The following is a 16827-nucleotide window of genomic DNA, read 5'->3' on the forward strand; positions in this document are numbered from 1 at the left end:
GTGACAATGTAATGTCAGATGCTCTGGAAGTGTTAGACCAACTGAAAAGAGGGAAACTGGTTTTTAAAAGGTTTATATTTGCTCACGAATGCTTGATTAAAAACATTCTAATCCAACTATGTGTTTGTTCCGTTGCCTCTATTTAAAAAGTGCATGTTTGCTGGACCGCAGCGCCACTTGGTGGTAGAGTACATTTATTACATCCTTTGATTGTACCAGGACCCAGACAGGATACATCCCAAAACACATTTCACACCATTTAATGTGACAAACCTTTCCACTCATATTACAGTTTGTGTGTGTATATATATATATATATATATAAAATCACCCTCACATGGCCTTACAACCAGTCACATAAAGAGATGAACATATTTGATACTCAATACTTTTATCATCATCAAACATCAGAGAGATTATTACTTTGATGTTTTTAATGTGGCTGTTTTATTCTGTTAATACTAAAAAAAATTGTCTTCTGTGTGTTTTATCCCCTTGTAAAGTGTATTTGGACCATGCTGCATGGTGATTTTTTCACTTAAAAATAAAATGGATTGACATTGAAGAGCTTACAAAGTACATCACAATAGCCTAAAGAATAAAAGGACCTAAAAATGATGAAACAAAGTTAAACACTGAAACATATTAAAAAGAATGCTATAATTGAGCACACATAAATAGCTCGTTAAAATTAAGATTAGAATTTGCATGTTCTAAAAAGGTGAGCAGACTTAGCATTGCATATCTTGTCAATTAACATATAACTGTCCTTTGGCAGCGTGTGCTCATTGGGGTTTAGAACGTGGACAAATAAGGATCGGATTCTTTTCATGAAGAAAGCAGCATTCAAATAATAGTTGGTAAAATCTCAAATTTATTTACAGTATATTATGGAAACACAGTATTAAAATACAGACAGTAACATGTGAATCTCTTCTGACACCAAGAGGAAACAAACCAATCGATCAAAACATTAAAAATAGCTTTACAGTGATGAGCAAATACTGTTATTAAATAAAATGATGCTGTCAGATCGTTGTCTTCAGTGGAAGAGGACAAACTAAGGCAGGTGGAGGAATCCTGGCATTTTCTTGATCTCAACAGGCCTATTTTGTCTGACTTGTGCTAACCAGAATACATCTGCTGAAAGTGAAGTACAAGCTGACAAACAAGGGGGGGGATTTCTTCTACAGTTAGGAGAAAATACATGACATGACATCTTCTTAAAAACACAATAGATACAAAATCATTATCATTATCATTATAGAAGTCTGCTTTGGGAAATCAACTTGCATGACGGAAAGTGCACAAACACAATACAGTGCACTATTACCCAGTATTTATTTACACAGTTTAAAGCGACAGGGCCGGTGCACGCTAATGAACATTCCTGTAAATGTGACCGTTCCGCCATCCAGGCTGAGTTTCAGCCGCAGTCCCTGGGCAGGTGTAATGGCAGCTACAAAAGACACATAAAACCAATTAAAACAGGAACAGCAATGCTGTGCATACAGCAGAGCACACTTCATAAGACAAGGACATCAACACACAAAACACACAGCGGTGTTGACGGCCTCTTAGCCACTGTGGGACAAAGGCCATCCCTGCCCTGAACGCACATGCAGCTTCCTGTTTGGTCATCGATAGTTCACTATTTACGTTGACCCTCTGTGCTCTGCCTTCCACAGAGGACTGCACCCATTTAACAGCTTTAGCAGAGAAGCTGAACATTGAAAGCTTGGCTAGTAGAACACAATGATGCACAGTGTCAAAGGCTTTTTTTGTTTTTAGATGTAAGAATATGGCCCCAAATCCAGTTTAGATGTCATGTTCTCCCACAGAAAGCAGCTAGCAGCTTCCACTGAATGGCTGGATCGACAACCAAACTGCATGGGATGGGATGCTGTTCAGGTGGCCACTAAGTTGTTCTGCCACATATCTTTCAATGACCTCTGACACAACAGGTGCTGTGCTAATTGGCCTGTAATTGCATTCCTCTAAAATGAATGCTTGTTTTCTAAGTACGTGTTACAGCGGTCCTCCATGCTCTCAGAATCCCTTTCATTCCTTCTTCGATGTTACTTTGTTCTGCCTCATGCTGCAAACATACAACAAACACACAAATGACCTTCCCAACAGATTAAAAAAATGAACGATTAATCCTATTTCCAGATAAATGTCCCCATCATTCACATTCATGTATACAGTATAAAAGGCTCCACTCTCTTCACACCCACACACACACACACACCCACGCAGATGAGTGCTCCCCTTGCCTGTCATCACATAAGTGAGCAGCTGCTCTTCTGCGAGGCGGTCCAGCGCAGCCAGCTCAGTTTATCATCTTGGTAAGGTGGGTAGCGCAGGCTGTTGAGTCTCTCCAAAGCCCAGCCGCGCAGCATGCAGGCCCGCCGGTGGCTGAACGCCTCGAAGCCCCAGCGGCCGTGGTAACTGCCCCAGCCACTGGACCCTGAACACAGGGGTAAAAACACCAAACACCAAATTAAGTAATCAGATATCAAGCTTCATTTGAAACAGAAAAAACCCTGGACAGAAAGAAGTGTACTTCAGAGACCTCGCTCAATGGGAAGGATGGCACTCCCCAATTTCTTGTATTACTATTGGGCGGTTAACATTAGAGTATTGCTGTATTGGATGGGTAATGATAATGACAGCACCGACACTGAATGGCTAAATCTGGAGGGGGCATCTGTAAATTCCACTTCTTTAAAAGCCTTATTGTGTTGCCATTAACACAGCCCATTTCTAACTTCACTTCTAACCCGGTTGTTTTACACTCAATCAAGATCTGGGACCAGTTTAGAAGATCCTTCTCACTTACAGAACTATCTACTATCTACACCAATTGCAAAAAAAATCATATGTTTATCCCATTAATAACAGATGAGATCTTTGATAGGTGGTCCAGAAGAGGTATGGTATGACTGTCTGATCTGTATATTGACAGCAATTTTTCCTCTTTTTCCTTTTGTATTCTCTAACTTTAAATGTTTTCCCTTCTGTCCTCCAACCTGTCTGTTAGACTCAATTTTTGATTGTAAACTAGTTAAAAACAGACTATTAGTACAATATACAAACTACTGTATTCTCATGATGTGGACCGCCTCAAAAATAAATTGGAGACAGATTTAAATGAATCACAGATGACACTTGGCACAAAATAATACAGGGAATCTTCTCCTCTTCAATTTGTCTTAGACATGCTGTTATTCAGTTCAAAACTGTAGACGGGCTACATTGGTCTGAAGTTGGGTTTTACTGTCCTGTTTCTGTTTTGCTGGACCTATGTTGAACTGCTAACTGTAAACTGTGACACCTAAATAAAAAGACCTTGATCAAAAACAAACAAGCATCTTCATAACTCGGACTGCAAATCATTTCAAAATCATCTTTTAGAAGGCACTCAGAAGATGTTTGCAGTAGTTCAGTGGTAACACATAGTTGTTAATAGTTTTATATGAAAGCAAAATCCTAAACAGTGTTAAACCCCTTCCCATCTGTTAGCCAAGTAAGTTTTCTGACAGGAGGATTGTCATATTAAAATGCTCATGTTTATAGCCACCATAACATCATTAAGTAAAGGTAAGGACTGTGAGTATCACGTAAAGCAGAGTCCCTCCCGATCTCCCGTATTATACCTCCCGTATGTACGTCGCTTTGGATAAAAGCGTCTGCCAAATGACAAACTGTAAAGGCAGGACAGACGGGAGCAGACTGTATGGAACAAAAGAAAAGGCGAGGTCACACCTACCTACGCCTCCGAAGGGCAGGCTTGGCAGGGTCATGTGGACGATCCCGTCATTAGAGCAGAATCCTCCACTGCTGGTATTTTCCAGGACTTGGTTGACCACCTTCAGAAAGGAAAGGCAATGTGACGTCAAAGCCAAGTCAGTGTGTGCAGAGGTGTGATGTGGGAGGCTGCAGAGGTCTGCGTTCTTACAGAGGAGTCCTCAGAGAAAACATAGAGGGCCAGCGGCTTCTCTCTGCGGTTGATGAACTCGATGCCTTTCTTCAGAGACTCAACAGTGAGGATGGGCAGGATGGGGCCGAAAATCTCCTCCTGCATGAGCGCGTCATCTTCAGCCACATCCACCAGCACTGTGGGAGCTGAGGAGAGCACAATGACAGAAAACAGCGGAAGACGCATTAAGACGTGATTTCTCTACAGCCACTGTGTGGATGAAACTTTATTTCATAAAGTCTGAAGCTGTATAGGAGAAGAAACTATTAGCATTCACCCAGCTGCTGAAGAGATCACCTGAACGCCACTAGAGAGCACAGTATCTGAGCTAACCATACATGGACTCTAAGACCATTCCTACTGTAGCTTTAATGTGAGCTGATCTTTTTGTCAGATTAGTGATACTGCAGTGCGTTCTGTTCCATTTTGTTAACTTTGACTGTTCTTCTGGCCAGTTTGAGAGATGAGCATACAGGTTTTGTTCTTCTTCCTCGTATGTTTCTCATTTGTTTTTGTGAGTCATACTGAAACATTATTTTTGGAGAACGTAAATAAATGTCTGCTTGCTTTCCTCCAGCCTTTCAAGCCTTAAAGTGAGATTATGTAACATTTGGAAGAAGAAATAACACGACATTATTCTTTAAAAAGGAGATGCTAAATTTCATTAGCACTTAAAGGCTCTGTTTAAAACACACCAGGGTTTTACAGCTGAATGCTTACTTGGTCTGTTATGACCAGTGTTCAATTAAAGTTACATACACCGTTTCAATGCCAGCACTGTAATTTGTCCCTCTCGCCCTCGGCCATGCTCCCTTTCATCCCATTCAGAGAAAAATGGACATGCAGCATTATTACGAGGTGTTCCTCTGAACCACCTGTGTGGGGCGGACCTTATAAAGGTAACTTCATCAGACATCCAGAATCTCTCTCTTTTTAACTCTACACTCCTGTTTCTTAAGCCCACCGATGTACTTGTCCTCCTGGTTGCTTTCTCCTCCAAAAACAACCTTGCCACTGGACTCCTTGAGTAGTTCCATGAGTCGAGTCCAGTGTCGGGCTGACACGATGCGGGAGAAGTCCGGACAGTTCTGAGGCTCCTTGCTGTAGAAATTCTCCAGGGTCTCGCGCAGTGCAGGCACCAGGGCATCCCGGGTGGCCGGAGAGCACAGCACGTAGTCCGGGGCCACACAGCTCTGCCCGGCGTTAAAAAATTTGGCCCACACCAAGCGGCGAGCAGCACCTGTGATGTTCTTCTGTTCATAAATGATGCAAGGACACTTCCCGCCCAGCTCCAAGGTCACTGGGGTCAAGTGGACTGAGGCCGCCTGCAGGATGCTGCGTGCCACAGTCTGAGAACCTGCAAGACACAGCTGACGAGTCAGAGTCCACAGTGGAAAGGATTCATCCCCCGGTGAGCATGAACATGGTTTCTACACTTTATGACAATCTGGCTGGAAGGAATCAAGATATCTTGCCATGAATCAAAACCAGCATCCTTCAGTCCCACTATCTGACTGAATACAAACCATACCGCTTATTTTTAGCATTTCTTAGTGTATGAAGATATAACACTGAATCTCTAATTGCAGCTGGATCTCTATTTCTATTGGAACTGTGTGTACCAGTAAGAGCTCCGTTGACAGCGGAGTCAGATTGATGAGATTGAGAATCAATTCTGATTCTCAAGACAAATCCTTGATATTATGGTCTTCAGGTCAGTGTAAAGGGCAACATAGAAACACCTATAGTTGAAATAGTGGCATGCAGCGATCTGATCCATCCTGTTTTTTAAGTATTACCTGTGTAGAAGATGTGGTCAAAGCGATTCTGCAGCAGTGCCTGGGTCTCCTCTGCTCCACCACGAACAACTGTGTAACAGTCCTGCCACAGTGACATGGGTTATTGTTGGAAAGTCACTGAATTTTATATTTACCAAGAAGCAAAAAAAGGAAAAAGACAATGAGAAAATCTTTTAGTCTCAGAAGTGGATTTACCTGAGACAGATATTTGGGGATGAGCTCTGCTATCAGAGCATCTGTGGCAGCGCTGACCTCTGAAGGCTTAATGACCGCACAGTTTCCTAGTCAAAGACAGCAACAGCTTCCAGTCAGTTACGACAGCAGCACGTGTTAGGATGGTCGACTATTGCTGTGTCAAGACCAAATGCAGCTCCTCAGTCCACTAACCTCACTTTGTCATGGTGATAATAGTTATAATAAACTTTATTTTCATAGTTCCATTCATACGAGACATGCAGCTCAAAGCGCTTTACAGCAAAGAAATCAAATGTACCAAGAGCTTCACCTAAAGAAAATGAAAGTTAAGTAAGATGGAGAATAAAACCCACTGAATAATAACAGTAAAAATAAGATAAATAAGGATGAAAATAGAACAAAGAGAATGCCTAAGATACGATGGAAAATCAAACCCACGGAACAATAGTAAGAAAATAACATTTAAAATAGATTACATAGAATGTAAGTAAAACACAACAATTTAATAGAAGTGCAGCAGTGCGGGACAGAGCACAAAAGTTCAGGCCTGTGTCAGGAAGTCATCAATCAAAGATAAGATTTCTGCATTCTTTTAGGTTGTCACCTTGTTGATGTGGGACTTGAACCTTAGATCTGAATCTAGTAAAACATCAAGACCTCAAAACCTCAGATTTAATCCGGGGAGATCATTTCCCCAGATAATTAAACACTGTTTCTCTCTTTGTTTTAGAGCCGACTTTTTGGTTTTGTCCTCATTTAACTTGAAGAGATTATTGCTCATCCATTTGTTTATTGCCAACAGACAGTTTGGAATGGAGTCCACAGATGCAGCATCATTTGGCTCAGAGCAGATGTACAGTTGTTTTGGAAACGTACATTGTGCTCTCTGATGATGTCAGCAAGTGGCAGCATGTATAGTGAGAACAATAGTGGACCGAGGCAGCTCCCTACAACCCCAAAAACAGATGTCATGTTTCTCAGACACATGATCTCCAAGACTGACGTAAAACTTTCCACCTTTAATGTGTGTTTCAAAGCAGTTTAACACACAGAGAGAAAGACCAACCAGCTGTTCAAGATGACTGATTACGATATATCATGGTCAAGTATATCAAATGCTGCACTTATTTTCATCTGAATTTAGTCTGAGGTCTCTGATTATTCTAGTCAGAGCAGTTTCAGTGCTGTGGTGTGTTCTAAAGCCTGATTGAAATTCATCCAGAACGTTATTTTCTTTCATTGGCATTGAAACGATTTTTTCCAGCATCTTACTGATGAAAGGACGGTTGGATATCAGAGTGCATTTTTAGCTAGGATGGGTTTCTTTAGTAATGGTAACAGTTGTTCTTAACACATCGGAGAAGACGCCTGTTTGCAGAGATCTATTTCTCATCTTCAGGACATGACCCGGCACACCGTCAAACACCTGCTTTAAAAATGCTGTAGGAACAGGGTCAGCACAGGAGGTGGAGGAGTTAGACTAACTCCAGCGTCTTGCAGAGCTCAGATAATGTAATACAGGTAAATTGCCCCGTGGTTAGATCTGTTTGATAGGGTTTGCTGAGGTTCACTCTCAGCGCTCTTATAGTGTTGTTTTTCAGCCATTTTCAGTGTAAAAGCTCTTAAGATGCATTTTACACTACCTGCGCGGCACCAAATGCATGTATGGGGCTCAAACAGTGACGGAAAAAATTCTGGAGGTGGGGAAAACGTTTCTACTTCTGGAGCAGAGGAGTTTGATTTCCATTTTTAAAGAAGAAAACTGAGGTCTGCTCCAAAGCCTCGGGCATGACCAACACATCAGTCCTGGATTGTTTTCATTGCTAAAATTTAAAGTCACTGTTGTAGCCTCGTAGATGAAGGGCGCTGCACGGTTGGTCATTTATTCTCTCTGGTTTCCTTACTAGAGTGGCCCCTTAAATAAATCATGTGATTATTGTACCAAGAAAAAAAAGGAATAGTGCAGCTTTAAGTCTGTACTGTGCATCCTGGTACTGTGGGTGCGGATGATACCTGCAGCAATGGCTCCAACCAAGGGTAAGAGAAGCAGCTGCAGGGGATAGTTCCACGGCCCGATGATTAGAACAACTCCTAACGGTTCCCTCCGGATAAAACAGTTATCAAACTTAGTGGCCTGAAAATTAACATATGCAAAAAAAACAAATTATAAAGCAATATATATGCATTTTGAAAATTCAATATATGCGCTCAGTATTTCTGAGCCAAAAATGAGCAGCTGCCAAAACCTACCAGGTTTGTACTGGCGTACTCCGGCTTCATCCAGCTTGATAAGTTATTGATGGCGTAGTGGGCTTCATTGATCACTATATCAACCTCAGACAGGATGGCCTCAAATTTTGGCTGATGTGTGAGGACAGCAAGAAGAAAGGCAAGTCAGTGCTTACTCAACTGTAGCAGACAAACAAATTATAGCTTGTACTGCTCTTCAAACATCCTGCATGCATGCATGCCACCATGTGCCTTTGTGCTTTTCTGGCACCTAAAATGTACACATGAAATACCAATCAGTAAGAAAAGTGGTTACTATTTGTAGAAAATGTTACGTGTGTGAACTTCTCACAAAATCATCATTTGAAGAAACATAATTGGAGAAAAAAAGGAAAATAAAACTGAGTACTATTTTTCCCCATTCATTTCTATTTTGAAATGGCTTAATAAAATCAGTAGAGTAGCAGGAGGAGGAGTGGAAATATTATGTTATATATTTTAAAAGAAAATGTTTAGTAGCATGTACTTTCAGACAGTTGTGCGACAGGCTTTAAAAAAAATGTTCAATTTCACCAGTATCAAGGCAGCGAGGGCCAGACGGAAAGGCTGCAGAAAGCAGTTGGCCTCAGGCTGCCGCATCTCTCTGTTCTGGTTGTGTGATTATGTGTTGTATGAGTTAAGGAAGCAGTGTCATGTGAGGACAGTCTCATACCTTTGCAAGATCTTTGTGCAGTGCATTTAAAATCAGCTCCTCATTATCTTTGATCATGGACATAAGCTTGGTCAGTTGAGTTCGCCGAAACTGCTCTGGGATTGAGACGCCTGAACTAAACGCTGACCTCAACCTGTCCACGACCTGACTCTGGGTGTCCATCCTTTCACCTGGAAAACATGCGCACACGCCCAACACACACGCCAAACACACACACACACACACACACACACCTTTTTTTTTTTTTAACTTGATAAAAATCACAATGCTGAACTGTCATTTCAGCAATCCAGTCTGGTTACATTACTTGCATAATATGTTTCTGCACATATTAAGTGTTCCCATTAATTATTCCTTTGTAGATTTTCCCAGGATGATTAGTGTTTGACTTGTTGCAGTGTTCTTTGTAGCCTGTTGTGATCACAGTAGCTGCTAACAAAGCCTGTACCCACTGTGACACAGGATGCTACTTGTTTGTCTTTAGCCTGTCCACGTGAGTAGGGAAAAGATGGCAGAGCTGCATGGGTAATGTAAGAAAACAGAAAATATAGGCTATTCATACTATTACAAGGAAAAACCACGCCGGTCTAGCTATGGAACTAATCACTGAAAAAGTGAAGTGAAAACCCACCAGATCCTGAGGGATTTAGCAACGCGCCACAAGTCATTTCGCAATATTTCGCAACGGAGAACAAACGTCTGTAAAAAAAATAAAATAAAATAAATAAAAATCTGTGCGCCGAATTTAGCAGGTCTTAATGTTTAATTAGATGTCTTCAGAATGCATCATTCTTCTGGTTAATTTTGAGGAAAAGCAAAGAAATATAAACTACGATCTTTCCCAATGAAGTTTCGCACACCAGTCTGACATGTGACACATCAGTCAGACAGCGCGTGCAGCTCGGCGGTGAAGGGGAGGAAAAAACGAGTTTGAGCTCAGAGTTTGATTAACATGCACGTTTCTGACCCATGTGAAGTTTAAGAAAAGCTACCGTAGGGTGGCTTCGTGAGGCCAGAAGAAGGCTGAGACCAAGCAAAACGCCTGTCTGGTCATTTCCCGATTCCATCTCCATTTCTGTTCTGTTGAATTTACAGGAATTCTCCACGAACACTGAGGCTGTGATATTCATCCGCGAGAACTACAACTTTACACACAGTCCAGAAAATGAAAGCAGGAGGGTTAATGTCAGCGCTGTGTTGAGCCTACCTGTTCGGCGCCTCGTCTCAGAAAATGCCCAGCACCGTGGCTCCCGTACCGAAAAAAAACTGAACCTAGGGCGTGCTTCTGTTTCCGGGTGTTGTCCTTTTTGTAATTACCGGTTAACTCTGGAGCTAATGCATGTGGGAGGGAGGAGACGGTTTAGGCTGATCCTGAAAAACTAGCCCTGAAACTTGTCCAGTGAGAGATCCTTGCATGTTCAGTCTGTATCTCCGCGTGTGATCACATGAATTTGTTGCATGATCCACCCAGCAGGCTCTTATCCACCTTCACGCACCGTTTTTTTAGACGCGGGGAAGCTACAGCTAACACAGACCTGACACTGACATCTTTCCAAATAATTGATTACAATTAGCCGCAGCAGTTACTCTCCATCAGTCATAAAGGGCCTATCAGCAGTGATCTTTTTTCTACATTTAGAGTGTATCTGTTACTGCCTGACAACCTTCATTTCAATCATGCCACACATGATTTTGCTGTAGTTTCACAGGTTGGAGTTGTCCACAGTGGGACATGACATATTGTCACATACTGGCAGATTGAATTTAATCGTTCAGAATCAGCCCAACTTGTTATATAACACTTTGATGAGTAACTATGAGTCATGTTCAGTGAGGTTGGAGTGAGTAATGTCATATACAGTTCTGTCAAAAGCACTCCCAACCAGACAGACACTCTTTAAATAACTGACATCAGCTGAGACATGAAAAGGAAAGATCTTAGCGACAGCATGCCACCAGCTCAGCTTTTGACAGCAACGTTCACGTCACTTCACCATGGTTAGTGTGTCTGACAATAAAGCACACCTGGAAATAAATCAGCATTGATACAAAAACTTTATTCTCACAATATCAAAAATGACAGACCTAGAGATTTGTAGATTAAAAGGAATTAAGAGAGATAACAATGGTGAATATAGTGACTCCTGTTGGCCAGTCATTACATTTCTGGTATCTATTTGTGATGGTGCTGAGCAGCAGCACTGGGCATGTTAAATAGTGACACACATGACAGTTAAACAGAAACATAAGAGCAAAAAGGGGTGAAGGAAAAGGTCATTTTGCATGTAATAATGGCAGCAACAATCATACAAAAATCAAAAATAAAGACAACATATGCACTGAAGGAATTCCTTAAATGATAAAATTGTGACACTTCCTTACATCTGCATATTTTTGGAAAAAAAAAACAAAAACTCCTTCCAAAGACTTCTAAAGCTAAATGGCAATGTTTGCCATGAAAAAAATAATACAGGTCAAGGTGGAGGTAAAGTCAGGGAGGGAGAGTGTCATATCTACAGAAGAGTGAGTGAGGAGGAGAACAGACTGAAATGGAAGGAGGCCAAAAGAAAAAAGAAAATGGCCATCTTACAAAGCTGAGGAGAAGTGACAACAGTCAGGGGCCCGGCATCCACCGCACCCCCTACACCTTTCACAGTGACTGCTCTGTCAGGCTTGGGCAGTGGGGCAAAAATCCAGCTCTTCAAGCTGAAGCTATATGGAGCTCCGCAGTGTTTGGCTGGTTTTCTGTCTAACTGCTCTGAGTTCAGACTGACAGAACGGTCCAGCAGCAGGATGGAGGGTGGCTGGTGAGAAATGGTACCGGAGGTTTCGACATGTCATGGCTGTCTGCTCAAAGACTTCACAGAAAATAGTCGGCTACTGGCTTCTTGGAGGGGATGCCTCTGGTCTCTTGTGGCGCCGCCTCAAATATGATGAACTCCCTCTGTAGATGCTCATCCAGCTCCAAGATGGCCGCCACGTTGCCACATCTGATAGTCCGGAGAGAAATGACAAACTGGTTAGACTTCCAGAAAATAAATTTAGAGGGTAAAGCGACACATGGCTGTTTTCTAGACCAGGTCTTCTCACACCGCACATGACATGTCATGTAAAATTAGCTGTGTGTACACTGAACAGCAAAATCTTTTTCTGTATTCAAAAACACCACAATGTCCTCAGATCCCCCATACTTGAAACCAATTAGCTATCACTTCATAAATTCTACATTATATTTCTGACCATGAGGCCAGCTGTTTCATGGCTGTGCATCACCCTTTATGCATTCAGTGGATTAGAGTGATTTCTTTTTCATGTGATAATATGCCATTTTTTGTGGGGCTGTCATTTTTGAACTAATGGTTACACTTTGTCTCAAAATTGTATTAGTGTAGAAAAATGTTGAAATTCTATGAGTAATAAAAGAGCGGCAATTTCATCTTTCATCGCAATGATCACAAGGCGACGATCACAGAAATAACTGACATTGACCCTAATGTGGTCAATCTTTGGGGCAGTGTTTGTAAATACTTCTCTGTGGAGGTGTTGACATTATGTCCACTCAAACAGGAACCATTTCATTTTTACTGTCTCTACATACCTGTAGCAGTAATTGGGTGCTGACCACACAGTGAGCACCGTCTCATTGAAGTGCCACTTGTAGCCCTCCATGACCAGCTGGTGTGCTCGACAGATCATGTGGATGTCGTTGGCAGCGTTGAACTGGGCTACCACGTCGCTCCCGAACAAGTAGCCAGCACCTCTGGGACTCACCCCCCACCCTGTGGTGTCTGCGGGAGAGATGATCAGTCAGATGAAGATCTGCTTCTAACATGGCATCAGGGTCAGAGAGAGACACTGATGTATACACTGAAAATTATTGCTGTAAATCCTAAACTAAAATTCTGCTACTGCTGCCAGTTTTCCCTTTATCATGCCAAATACAATTTCATAGACCACTCAGAAACATGTGGGTTAGCAGCACAGCGTTTAAAAGGCTTGAAAGATGCCTGTATACCTTCAGGATCTGACCACAGAAGGTCACACATAGGCCCATCATGGGGCACTTCCTGTTTTCTGTCAATGGTTCGGATCTGGTCCAGTGTCTGGATGGATGGAGACAAGCCACCGTGCACACAGAAGATCTGAAGGACAAAGAGAAGAGTGTACTGACCCAACTGATGGACCTTAAACTAGCCACTGGAGTAGAAGCAGCTTAACAGAAGCATTTCAGTGTCAGTGAATTAAGTGCATGAATTGTCATCAAAGTTGATCTCACCTTGCCATCAATGATAGCAGAGAGGGACAAGTAGTCAAATATCTCAGTGCAGTATCTCCAGACGGTGACTGAGCCATACTTGCGCAGACACTCGTCGTAAAAGCCGTAGACCTGGGTGATTTGCCGGGACTCATGGTTTCCCCGAATCAAGGTTATCCTGTCTGGATAACGCACCTGAGGAGCACAGCAGAAGAGATGAGGTCAAGGGAATTTCATAAGCCCGATGCTTATCTTTGACTGAACCAGCTGGTTTGACTGAACCAACTGGTCTTGAGAGCTGGCTCTGTCCTGGACTGCCCTCCAACACTGTCTCGGAGGCGGGTGAGAGGAGGATGTTAGCTGACATCAATCATGGACAACCCTTCTCACCCCCTGCATGAGACGGTGGGGGCCTCAAACAGCTCCTTCAGCAACAGACTGCTGCATCCATTGTGTCAGAATGAACGCTATCACAGATCTCTCCTTTCTATTCTTGCTGTCTGTAAGTTAATTTCCCCAGCGTGAGATCAATAAAGTGTTACCTTATCTTATCCTAAAAGCCCCAAGAGATTCAAAATATGCTCAAGAAACTAGAATTTCAGTCAATACACAGCAGTTTCTTCTACGGGGCAAAAAAACTTGGTCACAACGTATTAAAAAACACGCAATACAGGTAAGGGATCTGATCTGTTTTCCAAAAGCACAGCCCTGCCATATCAAAAGAAATCAAACAAACAGAAAAAATGAATGTGTACCTTAAGAGCTAGCAGAAGAAGGAAAGTCTCCACACTGTAGAAGCCTCTGTCCACAAAGTCGCCCATGAAGAGATAATTTGTCTCTGGGACATCGCCACCAACCTGTCACGTCAAGAGATTAAAGAGAAAATGGTTAAACATGAAATACTGTGAATTTTATTTTAAACACCTAAACATTACAATCAGTGTGACCACCATTCTCCATGGGACTGGACCTGTGTCAAGCTTGACCAGGGATTTGTTTGACAGGGGTGCTGCTCCCCAATACAAACGAACAAGGTGAAGAACAGAGTAAATTGTACGAACAGAGCATGTCCTTCAAGCCCCATAGTGTAACAGGATATGTCTACGCCTTACTTCAAATCGTCAAAACAGATGCGAGGACTCTCATGACAGAAAAACTAATTTAACGCTCTTCTGTAAGGTCTTGTCTGTAAGTGTCTTTAGCGAACAACGGGTAACAAGAAACAGGAACTTACTCTAAACAGCTCTTTCAAGTCATAGAACTGACCATGTATATCCCCACACACCTATGAGTAAAAAGAAAGAAACAAAACATTATCACCACATTCATTTAAGTCGATGTGCAACTCTGAGCAAACACAAGCCAATAGAAAATGTTACTTACTGTGACAGGAGAGTCCACTCTCTGGACATTGCTTTCTTCAACCAGAATCTCTCTGAAATACACACACACATATATACACATTTAATTATGATTTCATGTTCTGCTAAGACCTGTTAGATTTTCTGTAGGTGTATTCAACACACCCCCTAATGGACAGTGGCATTGAACACATAGACAGGAATGAATTTGTATGCCACCTAGCTGAAGACATTCACTCTTTTCATTTCTGGTGCATCTCTTTCATTTCAAATACAGCATGTAACACAGACAGGACAATCACAGAACTAATGGCAATGACGTTACAACCTGATTTAAGTTTTTAAACCAAAGCAATGTCTACATTACAGAGTGCTTTTAGAAGTTTCTGTGGATATTTGAATACGATTTTGCAGCCACCTTTCACGCTAAAGGGCACGGCTACAAGATATTATGATAGATTTGGGTTGGTGTCTCACTTAAACACCACCATCAACCAATCATGACAAAGCATTTATAATGGCCTCTTAAGCAACCTAAAGAAGAGCAGACTGAATACTCATTCAAAGTTTAGACTGATATCAATCGTTACACAGAATGTGTGTATTTATATTTATATATCGTCCATTAAGGTTTACTCCCCATCAATACACAGTTCCAAACAAATATTTCAAAAATACTGCAACAGCCCAGGTGGCACAATTCAAGGAACTCAGGGTCAGTTATTATATGCCACTGTATTATCAAATTATGGTAAGCATCATAGCGTTTGTCTCATAATATCGACACTTGTGATGTAAACAATACTTCTGAATGTTCCAGCTTTTGTCAACTTCCTGTTTGTGACTGTTTACATGGGAGAAAATAACAGCTATTAAATTAAACTAACAAGCCATTATAAAAAGCACTGAGATGTTTCCCAAGGAGGCTTTGAGATGAAATTTCAAAGCAACAGTGTTGAAAAACAAACCAAAGTATTAAATTTCTTGGATTAACTACTTTGCTTCTCTATTATTAAAGTTTTATAGGCAGTGAAATTCCAAAGGCACAGTCACAATATACTGTGAAGGTTAATATGTATTCATACTATAAACAATTAGAATGTAGTATACCATTGGGCACATATTTTAGTTCTTTGTTTGAATTCGTTTTGACTGTCTTTTTGCCACCCAGATCAATGGGTGTATCTACCATCTAAGATCTGTGTTACTGTGCCTGTATTATAGGCCAAGTTCATCCATTACCTGGCTTTGGCACACAGTGCTTTGACTTCATTTTCCTTAATCAGCTCACAGCGTCTGAGTTGCTCTATCTGTCGGTCCAGGTCACTGATGTCCCCCATTGTGACACACATAGGGAGAGCCGCTCACACACTATGATCACACACTCCTCTTCTCAATCACCGGGTCACTGAAATAACAGACTCTTCCTTCCCCAGGCGATGAGCCGGACAGTCAAAAGACTCCCTTCTTCGGATATAGGCCGGGTTCTTCAACGCTTGTGCATCAGGCTCTTGCTATGAGGATGTGAAGAACAAGGAACTATGGAAGAAAAAAGACGGCGAAGTATTGTAACGACAAACCCTGATGAAGAGCGAAACAACGCAACAACATTCACGTAACGCTAACATGCTTAGTTAACGTTGTATCTTGATAACTTGAGTTTCCTCAAACTGGTTTCTAACATAACAATGTAATCAAAACGGTAGAAAACTCAAATTATTCAATATTTACACTGAAAACAGAAAATGCACAAGACATTAGTTAATCGTCAAGCACTGTAAGGCCTATGGGCGTAGCTAAACAGTAAGCTAACCATTAGCACATTAGCTTACATCACTGCTAACGACGTCAGCGAGCAACTGACTCTTTGATAACTTATCCAGTCATTTTGTGGAGGAATTTGTCCCGAAGGATAACAGTAATGTCTGGCCACTGTTACCAAACCATTACACAGTCTTATTATACTAATGAAATGAAGAAACGTATTTAGGTTAGCTAGCGGAATGCTCCATGTTAACGTTAGCTGGCTAACCACGGCTAATTTTGTGACCAAGCTCGCTAATGCTAGCAAGACGCTATAAAAACGATTCACACAACGCCGCGAATTCAACGAAACACGAGTTAGCGTAATTACCGTTAAGTGAGTGATAGTAGGGATCTGAGAAACAAACAGCAGTGTGTTTCATTCCGTGGTTCGCGTGTTTTTTCGCCGTCCACCGGCACCTCTTTTTCCTCCCAGTCTTGCCTGTGCCGGTTCGCTCCTGCCGTGCTCATGAACACGAACGACTTCACTG

The 16827-nt window shown here is 41.8% G+C and overlaps 2 protein-coding genes across 2 annotated transcripts; both read right to left on the minus strand.

The window, feature by feature from the left end:
- Positions 1–854: 854 nt before the first annotated feature.
- aldh3b1 (aldehyde dehydrogenase 3 family, member B1) lies at positions 855–10342 on the minus strand. The gene is made up of 11 exons (XM_076753519.1): positions 10125–10342; positions 8918–9087; positions 8227–8337; positions 7990–8110; positions 5977–6062; positions 5782–5863; positions 4947–5339; positions 3962–4128; positions 3773–3872; positions 2277–2470; positions 855–1459 (listed from the first exon to the last, which is right to left on the minus strand). Exons 2-10 carry the CDS (start codon positions 9077–9079, stop codon positions 2283–2285), a joined length of 1410 nt encoding a protein of 469 aa, XP_076609634.1. The 5' UTR covers positions 9080–9087; positions 10125–10342; the 3' UTR covers positions 855–1459; positions 2277–2282.
- A 611-nt stretch (positions 10343–10953) lies between these two features.
- Positions 10954–16821, minus strand: LOC143334294 (serine/threonine-protein phosphatase 4 catalytic subunit B). Its single transcript, XM_076753024.1, has 9 exons — positions 16668–16821; positions 15776–16072; positions 14556–14607; positions 14407–14457; positions 13928–14029; positions 13194–13367; positions 12933–13059; positions 12516–12705; positions 10954–11907 (listed from the first exon to the last, which is right to left on the minus strand). Exons 2-9 carry the CDS (start codon positions 15883–15885, stop codon positions 11778–11780), a joined length of 936 nt encoding a protein of 311 aa, XP_076609139.1. The 5' UTR covers positions 15886–16072; positions 16668–16821; the 3' UTR covers positions 10954–11777.
- Positions 16822–16827: the final 6 nt, after the last annotated feature.

Source organism: Chaetodon auriga, chromosome 16, assembly GCF_051107435.1.
Source record: "Chaetodon auriga isolate fChaAug3 chromosome 16, fChaAug3.hap1, whole genome shotgun sequence".
NCBI lineage: Eukaryota > Metazoa > Chordata > Actinopteri > Chaetodontiformes > Chaetodontidae > Chaetodon > Chaetodon auriga.

Excerpts from the sequence above, each read along its gene's own strand:
- aldh3b1 (XM_076753519.1), bottom strand. The coding sequence starts at position 9,079 with ATGGACACCCAGAGTCAGGTCGTGGACAGGTTGAGGTCAGCGTTTAGT. Across the intron at positions 8,338-8,917 it reads TGCACAAAGATCTTGCAAAG|CCAAAATTTGAGGCCATCCT; the intron begins GTATGAGACTGT and ends CTCACACATCAG. Across the intron at positions 3,873-3,961 it reads TTTTCTCTGAGGACTCCTCT|GTGGTCAACCAAGTCCTGGA; the intron begins GTAAGAACGCAG and ends TCCTTTCTGAAG.
- LOC143334294 (XM_076753024.1), bottom strand. The coding sequence starts at position 15,885 with ATGTGTGTCACAATGGGGGACATCAGTGACCTGGACCGACAGATAGAG. Across the intron at positions 12,706-12,932 it reads TCTGTGGTCAGATCCTGAAG|ACACCACAGGGTGGGGGGTG; the intron begins GTATACAGGCAT and ends TCTCTCCCGCAG. Across the intron at positions 11,908-12,515 it reads GCACCCAATTACTGCTACAG|ATGTGGCAACGTGGCGGCCA; the intron begins GTATGTAGAGAC and ends CCGGACTATCAG.